The following is a 15,199-nucleotide window of genomic DNA, read 5'->3' as shown; positions in this document are numbered from 1 at the left end:
TCCTAGCATTGAGGATCAAAAGACGATCTTGGGCAGCTGTTGTACTGCGCTGCCGACCTCCCCCATGAACATAAGCTACTGAGTCGTTTTGGATGAACCTATTCCAAGCCCGACTCACGACACTTTGCGAAACATTCACCGCCGGGACACTTCTCGGTGGGACAAACCTTCCTGTATCCACCGTATGATTTGGTCCAGTTGCACAGGAGCCAAACGTCTTCTCGGCATGACTGATAAGTTGATATTGTTCTCATTTCTTCAATTATTGTCACCTTATGTGTTTGAACGAGAGAAAAAAACAGATTTAATAACAAATACCACATTGCTTTTCACTCCACCTGTAACAGCCTACAGATAATAATCGATTTTGTGAACAAGAGCCGATGAAGTGAGGAAGACTTTGATATAATCAACTCAAAACATCTTACTTTTTCCTTAGAGAACATATAATGTACAGATATTCACGAGATAACTTGAAAAAAATACAAATGAAGAGAAGTTCATAAGTGATCCCTAGCAATTGTTGATCAGTGTATTTCAAGAAATAGTTGTTGAAGAGGAAATACAGTGATAAGAAACTAAAAAGGGACTATTATTCACAACACGATTCTACTAGAGGCAAAATAATCTGGTCAATTACTATAATCAATAAGCCTTTGAAAGCCAACTTAATTGAAATCTTCTGAATAGCAAGTCTTAGTAGAAATGAGTTGCTATTTTCCATTGTATTGAGAATCTCCTGGGGGATTTCATTAAATTTCAACTTAATCAAGTAATAGACCAGAAGATAACACTGCCCTCTGAACGACAAAAGAAGAAACTAAAAGGAGTATCAACAGAACGAAACGTTACTTTTTGATTGGTATCTTTCCAGCTTTGTCAGTAATAAGGGTTAGTTTCGTGTAAGCCTTTTGTAGGTAGATGTTAGTTGTACCATTTATCTGGTTCAGATTGTAGGCTAGACTCATCAAGGAATCCGTCCAGAGCCTAGCTATTTCTTTTTTCGTGCAACAGAAATTTATAAAATTTATATTTACAAAATCGTTTGCACAGCATACGGTCACTGTTTTTTCTTCAAGGGTATCCAGACTACCCATAGAGACAATTTGACGAAGCTTGGGATCCTGAAAAGAAAAAAATATTTGTTTTAACAAATGGATTCCGAAAAATTATTTGAATTTTTGCGCACTTATTCCAAGGGAATCAGTTTTTCTGGATGTCTGTAATTTTGAGACAAGATTGCTCTCGAATGTTCTGTTTTAAATGTGACAAGGACTTGAAATGTTTAGGGTTCTAATATCTCAGTTACGTTCTTCAATGGGCAAAATCAGTTCAATGTTTCCGGAGTTATAATCATAAGAAATTTTATTTTCTCAATAACTTAAACAACAGTAGGCAATGAGTCGTAAGATAATATAGAGTATTCATTTAGTATAGAAAGTATTCATTTTAGGTATAGGGTTGACTTAAGTAACCCCCACTATTTTTGTACGTAGAATCGACTGAAATAATAAAAAATATAGGTTCTAATTTGAAAATCTTGATCTTTGATGAATTTGAAATGTCCAAGTTCATAATCTTTATCTAACACACTGTACATTTTTGGTCCAGACCACAAACAGTTTTAGAAAAACCTTTTTCTGCCGAAATATTCAAAAAAATTTGAGTCCTCAACGTCACAATTTTTTTCATAAGAATCCCATTAACTCATGAACCGTTGAGTTTTTACACAAGGTATGGCATATTGCCGAAATTTTCATTCAAAAAAGCTATCTAATGATGCAATAATATACTCGTACAAGGTGTGCCATTTGAAATAAGGAAGTAGTAGTCTGTTTCCGGTATAATCGGAAGTTGTAGGGATCTGAAAATATTTTAGGAAGAAAGATCATTGTCTCAAACCCTAAAATGCAAATTTTCAGTTCAAAATTATTAGTGTTCCATAAACGTCTAGTACGCCATCCTAGTGAATCACCCTGTATATTATTACATTGAAAATGTAAATACACTGCGCAAAAAAATTAAGGCACATTATGGAAATCTCAAATTTATTCTACAACTGAAGGTGTTCTCAATGATAATTATTTTTATCAGAATTATGCATGCATATGTTATCCACTTTCAAAGTTTTTCTTCAATACAGATGTTTTTTCCCAGCAGGAATAGAAAAGATGAGATTATCAGATTTTGAATATATTGGCTCCATTCTGAAATCAGTTGTTCTCGATCAATTCTAGTGATCAATAGTTTTTCTTTCGTTTGATTTTCTACACTCGATCGCTATGCAACGCGAAACGCGCAATTTGACCCAAGAGGAATGTGCCCAAGCGGTAGTTTTGCGAGAAGAAGGGTGGACATACACAAGAATTGCAGAAAAGTTTGGAGTTTCCCATACAAGTGTGTCCAGAATGTTGCAGCGATTCAGGCAGACAGGTATGAATGTCCGAAGACCAGGACAGGGTATACCACGGGTAACAACTGCCATTCAAGAACGTTACTTGAGAGTTTCTTCGTTCAGACAACGGTTTGCAACCGCTCGCCTCCTTCAAAATCAGCTTGAGCAAACTGATGGGGTGCAAATTTGCACTCAGACAATAAGAAATCGCCTCAGAGAATATGATTTAAGACCTCGTGTCGCGGCAAGAGGCCCAGCTCTTACAGACCTAGTGGTCGTTGATAATGGAGCTATGAATGCTGATAGGTATATAAGGAACATTCTTGAAGAGCATGTATTGCCATTTGCCCCATACATTGGTGAAAATTTCATTTTTATGGACGATAATGCTAGACCCCATCGTGCGCGCATCGTTCAGGAGTACCTTGAAGAGGTTGAAGTCTCTCGAATGGAATGGCCAGCAAGAAGTCCAGATCTCAATCAGCAGGTTTGGGACAACCTCAATAGAAGGCTGTGAAGTTCAGAAAATCACCAGCTACTCTTAATGACTTAGGAATCCAACTCAGAGAAATCTGGGAAGGATTAGATCAGAACATTTTAAGATCACTCATTTTGAGTATGAACCGTCGTTGCCGAGCTGTAATTAACGCAAGGGGTGGAAATACCAAGTATTAAATCACTTATCAGCATTCCAGTATTTTGAAAATTGTTTATTTCTCTTCTTTCAAATAAGATTCGGTGAAATCCTGAATTTTTCTTCCATATAATGTGTCTTGTTTCGTTCAAAACCTTCCCGAGAGAACATAAAAAATGAGTTATAAAGTCAATGTAGAGTTAACTTTCATTAAAATTGAGATTTTCAGAATGTGCGTTAATTTTTTTGTGCAGTGTATTATTCAAGTATATAAGGATGATATGGTTCTCAATTAAAACGGAAAAAAGGAATATCTTCATTCAAGTATAATCCTGATCAAATCCTAGATAATAATTCCCGCACTATATAAATAAAGTATTACTTCAACAGAATAGATTAAGCATTTCAAACAACCGTTTATTCGGCTCTCAGCAAATGCCACTAACTTTGAAGGAGAAAAAATAATAATTAGCGCTTCACGGTTAAACCGTTTTATTCCTAGAATTTATAAATTTCAAGTCTACGTGAGTGGAAATCTCATGATAAATATAGGTGCATTTCATTGGAAGTGGATCATAAGAATAACTTTGAACATATGGGTTTATTGTATTCTAACAGGACTTCTGATCATCAAGGATCGGTTCAAAATTTTTCATCTAGCTGATTTTGAACACCTTCAGACCCCATTTCAAGTTCTTTTTAGAGAAACCTAAAAAGTACTGAAAATGAAATAATAGTTTCATATAATCAATTTCTCTACAACTAAAGGTTGTTTTTTTTAGAGCTATAGAACTTTAAATTGCAATAAAACAACGATGGATTATTCGATTGACATGAATTTTATTTATCCGCAGGATAATCTTGTGGCATTACATTTTAAATATGATTTCTGGCATATGACCGCCACGGCTGGCTCGGATGTAGTCCAATCTGGACGTCTAATTTTCGATGACTTTTTCCAACATTTGTGGCCGTATATCGGCAATAACACGGCGAATGTTGTCTTCCAAATGGTCATGGGTTTGTGGCTTATCCGCATAGACCAACGACTTTACATAGCCCCACAGTAAGTAGTCTAGCGGTGTTAAATCACAAGATCTTGGAGGCCAATTCACAGGTCCAAAACGTGAAATTAGGCGGTCACCAAACGTGTCTTTCAATAAATCGATTGTGGCACGAGCTGTGTGACATGTTGCGCCGTCTTGTTGGAACCACAGCTCCTCGAAATCATGGTTGTTCAATTCAGGAATGAAAAAGTCATGGCTCTATACCGATCACCATTGACTGTAACGTTCTGGCCATCATCGTTTTTGAAGAAGTACGGACCAATGATTCCACCAGCCCATAAAGCGCACTGTAATGAGTTCATTACAGCACTGTTTTTAGAACTGTAATAAACTCATTACGATACTTAAATAGAAAAAATAACTTCTTTGCTTGTCATATAAAACTTGGTTAGGTTAGGATAATATAAACGTTGTCATGATTCTAAAAAAAATTGCAAGAACCACAAATTTCACTGCATAAGAGAATAAAATGTGTTGTTAAGTTTGGTGAAGAAATATAAGGAATTAATCGAAACTAAGAAAACAGATAAAAACACGTAACAAAATAAAAGTTGATTCCACTTTGTAAAATGATTTGAGCGTTCTCTATAATAAAATGAAGCATCAAGCTTTGAACAGTCAACATAGATGAGTAGACAGTCAACTGAACTGGCTTTGAACCGACATTTCAGTGTTCAACTGATCTTGGTTTTGAACTGTCGATCAACAGTGAACGAGGTTATTGTTATTACAACGTAATTTTGTCATTGAACCACAGTCAACGTTGAACTGTTGGTGAACTTGGAATGTACAACTGGCCCTTAAAGGGCTATTCTTTATTGATCGCTAAGATTTTTTAATTTTTTTTTGGTGGATTTATCGTCTTTCCTTACGAGTTACTTGTTACATGACTAGGCGTTTATTATTTCCCTATTTTTATTGGAATGTCCAAGGTTTGACGCGAGATGTATCAGTATTAATGAAGACCATGGACCTTTACATTCAAATTAAAAAAAAAAATTTTGTTTATAAAAAGCACAAATAATGTCTTCAACTTAAATGTGTTCCGTCTTACGCTTATTGTGATTCCGACTAAATTGACCAATATCGAAATGTCGACGCTCCCTACAAGCTCTAAATGCCACCATTTTCGCGATATTGACTGATTTATGCCTTTTCCATCGATTGTTGTAGTAATATCGAGGGGGTATAATGAGAGAAGGTATCCAATAAAGGTTAATTCGATAGCGTTTCTATATCGAATACAATGGTAGAGTCTGGGCTACCCTCAAAGTTAATATACCGTGAAGCTTTTACCTCTATTTCGGATAAAAATTAATTAGGAAAGTTCAATCTATGTCGCTGTCTTATTTTCGTACAACGAAGCCCCATATTGAAGAGACATTACGAACAGAAAATTTCGCATCGTGTTTTTGAACTCTTGGTCCTTTGAAACTTCACACACAGGTAAATTAGGATAGTAAAGGGTGTTTTTTTAGAGCTATAGAACTTTAAATTGCAATAAAACAACGGTGGATTATTCGATTGACATGAATTTTATTCATCCGCAAGATAATCTTGTGGCATTACATTTTGAATATGATTTCTGGCATATGACCGCCACGGCTGGCTCGGATGTAGTCCAATCTGGACGTCCAATTTTCGATGACTTTTTCCAACATTTGTGGCTGTATATCGGCAATAACACGGCGAATGTTGTCTTCCAAATGGTCAAGGGTTTGTGGCTTATCCGCATAGACCAATGATTTTACATAGCCCCACAGAAAGTAGTCTAGCGGTGTTAAATCACAAGATCTTGGAGGCCAATTCACAGGTCCCAAACTCGAAATTAGGAGGTCACCAAACGTGTCTTTCAATAAATCGATTGTGGCACGAGCTGTGTGACATGTTGCGCCGTCTTGTTAGAACCACAGCTCCTGGACATCATGGTTGTTCAATTCAGGAATGAAAAAGTTAGTAATCATGGCTCTATACCGATCACCATTGACTGTAACGTTCTGGCCATCATCGTTTTTGAAGAAGTACGGACCAATGATTCCACCAGCCCATAAAGCGCACCAAACAGTCAGTTTTTCTGGATGTAACGGTGTTTCGACATACACTTGAGGATTAGCTTCACTCCAAATGCGGCAGTTTTGTTTGCTGACGTAGCCATTCAACCAGAAGTGCGCTTCATCGCTAATGGACGTATTGCGCACAGAACCATTATTTTCGAAATAAAATTTCACTATTTGCAAGCGTTGTTTAGGCGTGAGTCTATTCATGATGAATTGCCAAACCAAACTGAAAATAAATCACTTGACAGCTGTTAAATCGGTCGTCATCTTGAACAGTAATGCCAACTTAAAGTTATATACCTTGAAAAAAAACACCCTATACAAGAAAGATGATGCAAAACTCACAACTTTCAGAAACATGTGAATTTACACTGTACTTATAATTATTTCTCTGTTTCAGTATAATAATGAGTTCATTACATTACTAAAAACAGTGCTGTAATAAACCCATTACAGCATTGTTTTCAGTTCTATTTTTCGTTTTGTGGTTGTTTACACTGACTTCCATCCTATAATTTCAACACACTTCAATTGTCAATATGGTACAATTTGGATAAAGTGGAATGATTTGCATCATTATACGCAATATCTCTTGATTCTGGTGATGTTAAATCGATTCCGTCAGACATAATTCACGAATTTATTGCGTAATTATAAATTATTTAAACATTCGAAACGTACGATTCAAATTTAAATTCCGTTTTCTGTCAATTTTCGTAACAGTCACACCAACTGCCAAGATACAATACAAAAGTCACTAGAATGTATAATCGGAATTTTTTATTGAATTTCGACAATATTTCACAAAACTCGACTGAAATCGAGAAAATATCGTCTAATACTCGTTGCAGAAGGCAATTCCAACACTCATGCGTTAAAATTTCGCATTCGTGTTGGAAAAAGAGACTTGTTTTAGAATATACTATTTTTGTGGTCTTACTTACTTTGGGTATTTTTGATTGTTTAGCAGTGCGAACATCCCGTATGGTTGCGATGTCAATAACATCCATTTCATGATGTTGGTCCACCCAGTGAAGATAAAATCCATGCTTGTCTACTTTCAAGGTCACAGGCACTCCTACGCAAGAGTCCTGAAAATTACAATTATAAGATATTATTATATTGAAAAAACACTGCAAATTTTAGACTATGGTTTATTATTTCCTTATATCTCATAGAATATCCAAATCATTAAAAAAAAATTGGTTATGGATAAATTCTATAACTCATAGATTTGAAGTCAATACGTTCAATAAAAATATATATTCTGATATACTAACTGATGACAAAGAAACTGCACCATCCAGAAGGAGCTGTTAAAATTTTAATTTTTCCGTAAAATAGATAGTATAGCAATGAGTAAATGATTGAAATTTGGAGAAAAAAACGAAGGGTTCACAATTATTTCTAATAAATTTGTTAATAATGTGTTTATATATACGCTCCCCAACACGTCTCGGCATTGATGCAATAAGATGGTCTATTTCTTCTTGAGGGATACTGTCCCAATCACCAATACTTCATGTCTCAGAGCCGCCAACGTCCGTGGGGGCAGGAGTAAATTTCCACGATCATGGCAAACAATAGCAATTTTACAAGAAAAGTTTCCTTGCTGTGTTGTTTCCGGTAAAGGTGACGCAATTGGCCACCAAGATCTTGTGATTTAACACCTTAGGACTTTTTTCATTTTATATGCTAGGATCCACCAGCGCGCAGCGGTGTATAACAAAAAAATTTATGGAGCGAAAAAATGCTTGACCACTGAAAAAATATCTCGCTGTAATTTATTACAATCACTCGACATATTACATTATGATCTAAATCACAAAACGTAACCTATGTTTCAAATTTGATATTAATATCCCAAAAACTGAAAGAGCTATGAAGAAAAGCCTAAAAAAAAAGTTGAAACTTATAACGCTGTGCAGCGTTTGCGGACTCGTGCTTATGGAAAAAAGTCTTATTTTGACCTGAAAAATACGCCCCTGAACTCTTGATACTCAATTTTGAATCACCCTATATAGCCCGTCTTCTTTTGAGTAAAATGTCAATTTCAAGGTCAACTGTTCAAATAACTGTTGAAAGCCTATAAGAAAGTAAGAAACTGTAGTTAATATTGCTTTGACCTTGAAGGTGGCCTTGAAATTGACTCATTCAAAAGAAGGTTGACAAGGTATATGCAAATTACACTGTAAAAAATTAAAAATCCAAAATATAAAATAGAAATTATTTCTTGGTTATCATCCATTGTTATTTATAAAATTTATAAAAAAGAAAGTGCACCCTCCCATTCGAAAAAAAAAATGCACAGCAATTCTTCAGATATTTTGAATAAAATAAGAACACCCTATAATATCTACCCATTTTTAAATTCTCAAATGAAATGGGATGAAGGAAATGATCAATCTCAACAGGTGAATTTGCAGTATTTCTCGAATGATACAGCATCAACACTTCGCCTTTTTACGTTCTCAATCTGGGTCGATAAAAAAATTTAAAATTATTATGATTGCGATCGACCTGTAGATTAAAGCTGCAGAAACAACGGTACATAATTGAGATCTAGATAAATGCCAAATCAATGCAGATTTCCTTGAGTCAACAAATAATTACCGATAACATAACCATGAATTTTTTTTTTAATTGAATAATGCGATAAGTTGCCCACTCTTTTATTTCAGGAAGCAGGATATTGCCCTCATTACCGAATTCATTCAGGTCAGATAAGTGCTGATTGATATAATAACCTTTTGATAATGATAACATTTCTTCAGATTAAAAAACAATACATAATTATTTGTGCACAAGCCAGAAATTTCGCAAATTTCTTATACACCAATATTTCTCCAACGAAAAATAATTACTTTCCCAAACAATTAAAATCTACTTAGATCGAGTCAAGCATAAGGTAACTAGAAAATTCCGGACTTGAAATGAATTCATCACAAACTAGTAATATAATTCTGCGATGTAGTTACGGTGCAGTCAAGGATTCTGCCAACCTGAAACTAATTTCCTTCCAAAAAAACTCAATAAATAAGGATACATTTTATAATCTTCTGAACTATAATGCTGCCAAAAAACGTGGTTTCTCCATGTTCGCCAATTTAGATGTGTTACATGTCAGAGTGATGTTTCATCAAACAAACAAAAAACCATTTTTTCATTAGATAGACATACAACTTTCTGGTGAAGAGGCTATCTATGAAGCTAAATTTTCATATTATTAATTTTTTCGATGGTCTATCTGTCAAACAGACTGACAGCTGTCACCTTTGACATTTGACAAGTCTACACCATAACTAAAAATAGAACGATGCAGAATTTCATCTCCATAGATGATCTTGTGATTCCTTCGAATTCCCGCATCTGCCTGGTGCCGTTTAAAAAAGAAATACTGATTTTAGACACTGCAAACATTCACAATAAATTACAATTCAGTTCATATCGAATTTTTACTCAAATTATTGGAATATAATGACAGACCATAGAATATAAAAAAATTATTGTTCTATACTCAAAGTTCACGACAAGAGCGTAGAAATAGGGGGACACTGGGGGTAATTACACGGTGTTCCTTAATTGGAGATACAAATGAAAATGACAGATTTCCGGATCATTTTAAGAAAAAAAGTCCTATAACATGAGTCCCCAAACATTTTGTTTTGAGATACATGTGTTAAAGTTTAAGTTTTTTTCTCGTATAACCATCCCTCCACAAGATATTTAATATGAATTGGCCATAGATATTCCAGTTTAAAGTTTTCACAATGTGATATGCTAATTTTGAATGCAAATCTACAGGGTGATATATTTTCTGGAAGGATGCCTGCTTCCTTCCTCCAAAACTATATTTTGGTGAATGGCTGTAAGTTTAGAAAAATGTAGAAAAAAACTCTGGTCCAGTACTACACTTTTTGGTTTGTTATAGTTTTGTCGTATCTGCTATCGATTTCGAGAAAAAATCACTAGTAATCCTCAGGAAAATCCAAATTATTATAAAGATCCAGCTAGTAAGCTCTAATGAATGCATTAATTATAAGTTTTGGGATTTATTTACCTAATCTGTAGCGAAGATTAATAAATATTTGATAAACTGTACGACACACTAGAAACAACCTGTATATTGAAAGCAAAGCGTTTGTGGACTCATATTCATGAATTTTTTTTTCTCAAAATTATCCAAGTAATTTCTCATTTTCCTTCGTAACTCTTATTTGAGAACACCCAGTATAAGGTAAGAACAACCGAATTAGTAACAACAAAAATTATTTCGAGTAATTTGGTTCAAACTTCATTATCAAACTTCTTTTTCTAACATTACAGATATTAATAAAAGTTGTCAAAAATTTTTTTTTCGATTATCCCTCCCCAAGAAAAAAAAGATCTACGCCCTTGGTTCACAAGTGTCGAGAATTGAGAGAAATGTCAAATGTAAACGATGTATGCGCCATCTGAAACAGACCGCGATCTCTCGAAATGAAGTAGGTATAAATCTGAAAAATCTCCCGTTTTGTCTGAAAGTTTTACAGGTATAAGTAGACACACCAGGTTTTCTATGCATCTTAGTCTACACCATAACTAAAAATAGAACGATGCAGAATTTCATCTCCATAAATGATCTTGTGATTCCTTTAGAATTTTTTTAGGGGCAATGTGAAAGATGAGGTATATGTCAATCTTCCCATCTTTATGGCATACCTTCCTCTTTACAAAGAAATAAACATCTATTGATTCCTCTTAAAATTAACTTTTTTCTAATATCAAAATGAAACCTGTCATTAAAGAACCCTTCATTATGAAAAGGAAAAAGAGTGAATGATCTCAAATGACATTGCCAGCTTCATTCCATAAGAAAACAACAGTTACCTTTGATTCTGTGCGAAATAAAGTATAAGAACATAAAGTTCTTTCAATTTTATCATCCAAGAAATGACTATTGTGATAAATCATTTTGAGGATGCAATAAGCTTGACAAGAGACTAGATTAAATCTATCATCGATGTAGAAATCCCAAACAACAACAAAATATGTGGGGACCTTGAATTTCAGATAAGGCGCCTATGGGGAATGCTTCCAACAAGAATTATATATTCCAATTATCATCGAGATCAGGCTCCTCAAATTCTCAAGAGCCATATCTTAGAACTAGAACTATGATGAATAAAATGCAGATGGCGATTTTTTTTAGGTACCATAAGGACGTTGAGAAAATTCTTATGAAACGACAGACACACTTAAGGATTGACATGATGACAAAGGCGAGGCTTAGATGAGCTACAAGGACCGGACATGACCAAGCTCAATTCTTCTTATTATACACTGCGCAAAAAAATTAACGCACATTATGGAAATCTCAAATTTATTCTACAACTGAAGGTGTCAACGTTTTTCTTCAATACAGATGTTTTTTCCTAGCAGGAATAAACAAAGATGAGATTATCAGATTTTGAATGTATTGGCTCCATTCTAAAATCAGTTGTTCTCGATCAATTCTAGTGATCAATAGTTTTTCTTTCCTTCGATTTTCTACACTCGATCGCTATGCAACGCGAAACACGTAATTTGACCCAAGAGGAATGTGCCCAAGTGGTAGTTTTGCGAGAAGAAGGGTGGACATACACAAAAATTGCAGAAAGGTTTGGAGTTTCCCATACAAGTGTGTCCAGAATGTTGCAGCGATTCAGGGAGACAGGTATGAATGTCCGAAGACCAGGACAGGGTAGACCACGGGTAACAACTGCCATTCAAGAACGTTACTTGAGAGGTTCTTCGTTGAGACAACGGTTTGCAACCGCTCGCCTCCTTCAAAATCAGCTTAAGCAAACTCATGGGGTGCAAATTAGCACTCAGACAATAAGAAATCGCCTCAGAGAATATGATTTAAGGCCTCGTGTCGCGGCAAGAGGCCCAGCTCTTACCCCAGCCCATCGAATGGCGCGTTTGGATTTTGCGAGAGAACATATCCATTGGGAAGAGGCTGATTGGGAAAGAACATACTTGAAGAGCATATAGTGCCATTTGCCCCATACATTGGTGAAAATTTCATTTTTGTGGACGATAATGCCAGACCCCATCGTGCGCGCATCGTTCAGGAGTACCTTGAAGAGGTTGAAGTCTCTCGAATGAAATGGTCAGCAAGAAGTCCAGATCTCAATCCGATTGAGCAGGTTTGGGACAACCTCAATAGAAGGCTGAGAAGTTCAGAAAATCATCCAGCTACTCTTAATGACTTAGGAATCCAACTCAGAGAAATCTGGGAAGGATTAGATCAGAACATTTTAAGATCACTCATTTTGAGTATGAACCGTCGTTGCCGAGCTGTAATTAACGCAAGGGGTGGAAATACCAAGTATTAAATCACTTATCAGCATTCCAGTATTTTGAAAATTGTTTATTTCTCTTCTTTCACATAAGATTCGGTGAAATCCTGAATTTTTCTTCCATTTAATGTGTCTTGTTTCGTTCAAAACCTTCCCGAGAGAACATAAAAAATAAGTTATAAAGTCAATGTAGAGTTAACTTTCATTAAGATTGAGATTTTCAGAATGTGCGTTAATTTTTTTGCGCAGTGTATTTCTTCCCGAACAGTATCCGCCAAAATTACTATCGGCGATAATAATCCGAAATTAATAAGTTCCACCCCAAAAAGCCGGGTCCGGACTTCGGTTTCACGCGTCACGTAAATATACATGGCACAATAACCCACCCCTCTGCGTCCCGCGATTTTACATATTTCCATTACAAATAATCCTTTCAATGTCGGAATGCAGAACTAAAGCGGGGTCGTATATACGCGTCAAAACCGTACATAACGGCATCATGGCTCGGGCCAGAAGAGCCTGGGATGTAATTAAAGCCAACATATCAATGGCGTAGAAATAGGGGGTACTGGGGTGATAACCCCCTCCCCTCAAGATTTTCAAAATATAAAATTTTAGAAATCTCACGAAGACGAAGAACGAAAATTTCTCCGTAAAATTAACCAATAATAATCATTTTACTTTTCTTTGAATCGACACGTCAGCAAAAAATCGGACCCCTTTACGGTTTATTATCGCTTCAAGATGAGTACAGTCCATTCAGGAATTATTGACATCCCGGGTGGCTTTGGAAAATCGAAATTAAGTTGGTAAAGGCTCATTCAGTAATATTTTGAATTGCAGATTTCGGGTTGGCATTGGAAATGTCATTGACAGGAGGTTAGATTGTTCAGTTTGTTTGTGTTATTGGTTTTGATCGAAGAAATTTTGAAACGTAAAAGTTGTACCAATTTCAAACACACATAGATTAGTTTATTTGAGTATTGCTCACAGTACTGTTTGAAAAAAGAAGAAGGCAAGTCATTACAACCTGGATTATTAGTGGAAGAAAACCTGTGCAATACGATTTCACCTTCAAAGAATCATTGAATGATTTGATTGTTACCAAAAGCCGAGCCAAAAGCAACCAATATATCAGCCTGGATGAAATTTGACCAAAAAGCATCTGGATTTTAATCAATCAAAGACAACATTACATAAACTTAAACTTGGTTATTTGAAAATGCCAGCATTATTCAGCAATGGACTCTAGAAAGAAAACAAAATGTTTTTCAAGTATATTCAAGGGTAAAAGTAGAAGGAGCACTATTTTGAATGCTGGATGTTTGGATTGTTACCTGGATGTTTTGTTTTGACAGTGGTGATCATGAGCATTATATAAATCTATGAAGAGAGAATTATTTTATAATTGGATTGCTAAACAAAGTCTTGGCATTACATCTATAGTTTATTTATATTCTATATTGAAATTACCGGCTATTTCATAGGCAACATAATCGAAAGTAAACCATGGAGAGTGCATGTCATCAAGGGAGAGTAGCGATATACCGGTTTCACCCTTATTAGGTATTATAATAACTCAACCCAAGATGACGAACAAACGAAATAGCAGGCATATTATTGAACGCTGGCATTATTACTGCGGTGCGCCACCCAGCGGACAAAAACCTAACTATTTCCTTCATGGCTCGGATGTAGTCCAAGCTGGACGTCCAAATTTCGATGACTTTTTCCAACATTTGTGGCCGTATTTCGGCAATAACACGGCGAATGTTGTCTTCCAAATGGTCAAGGGTTTGTGGCTTATCCGCATAGACCAATGACTTTACATAGCCCCACAGAAAGTAGTCTAGCGGTGTTAAATCACAACATCTTGGAGGCCAATTCACAGGTCCAAAACGTGAAATTAGGCGGTCACCAAACGTGTCTTTCAATAAATCGATTGTGGCACGAGCTGTGTGACATGTTGCGCCGTCTTGTTGAAACCACAGCTCCTGGACATCATGGTTGTTCAATTCAGGAATGAAAAAGTTAGTTATCATGGCTCTATACCGATCACCATTGACTGTAACGTTCTGGCCTTCATCGTTTTTGAAGAAGTACGGACCAATGATTCCACCAGCCCATAAAGCGCACCAAACAGTCAGTTTTTGTGGATGTAACGGTGTTTCGACATACACTTGAGGATTAGCCTCACTCCAAATGCTGCAGTTTTGTTTGTTGACGTAGCCATTCAACCAGAAGTGCTCTTCATCGCTAATGGACGTAGTGCGCGATAAGTATTCCGCACAGAACCATTATTTTCGAAATAAAATTGCACTATTTGCAAGCGTTGTTCAGGCGTGAGTCTATTCATGATGAATTGCCACACCAAACTGAGAATAAATCACTCGACAGCTGTTAAATCGGTCTCCATCTTGAACAGTAATGCCAACTTAAAGTTATATACCTCGAAAAAAACACCCGTTATAATAAATAATATAAAATTGACTAACACCTGCACTTGGTAATGATTACCAATTACCATTACCAAGTGCAGGTGTTAGCCAATTTTATATTATTTATTATAGATATGAGTAAACAATATCGTCAAAATTTTGCCTACGCCCTTGCCTGGGATGTGATTAAAGCGAACATGTTCGACCGGGAAATTGCAGTTTAACGTCCGTATATATGTATATTCCAAGGAACGAGAGAGCGATTTCGAAAGTCCTAGTTCGTTG

The 15,199-nt window shown here is 35.9% G+C and overlaps 1 protein-coding gene across 3 annotated transcripts in view; it reads right to left on the bottom strand.

Annotated features, from left to right (window-relative positions):
* LOC123684092 (1-phosphatidylinositol 4,5-bisphosphate phosphodiesterase classes I and II) overlaps window positions 1-15,199 on the bottom strand; it is a 33,945-nt gene that overhangs the window by 12,286 nt on the left and 6,460 nt on the right. For 2 of the 3 annotated variants that reach the window (XM_045623215.1, XM_045623216.1), the window contains exons 2-3: window positions 7,098-7,244; window positions 853-1,124 (exon numbers count right to left, since the gene is read on the bottom strand). In XM_045623215.1, the coding sequence (XP_045479171.1) occupies window positions 853-1,124; window positions 7,098-7,244 (419 nt within the window). Of the gene's footprint in view, window positions 1-852; window positions 1,125-7,097; window positions 7,245-15,199 lie in introns of those variants that run through there. The other variant, XM_045623217.1, reaches the window with a different exon arrangement.

Source organism: Harmonia axyridis, chromosome 7 (genome assembly GCF_914767665.1).
Source record: "Harmonia axyridis chromosome 7, icHarAxyr1.1, whole genome shotgun sequence".
NCBI lineage: Eukaryota > Metazoa > Arthropoda > Insecta > Coleoptera > Coccinellidae > Harmonia > Harmonia axyridis.
This window is presented reverse-complemented; position numbering and strand designations above follow the sequence as displayed.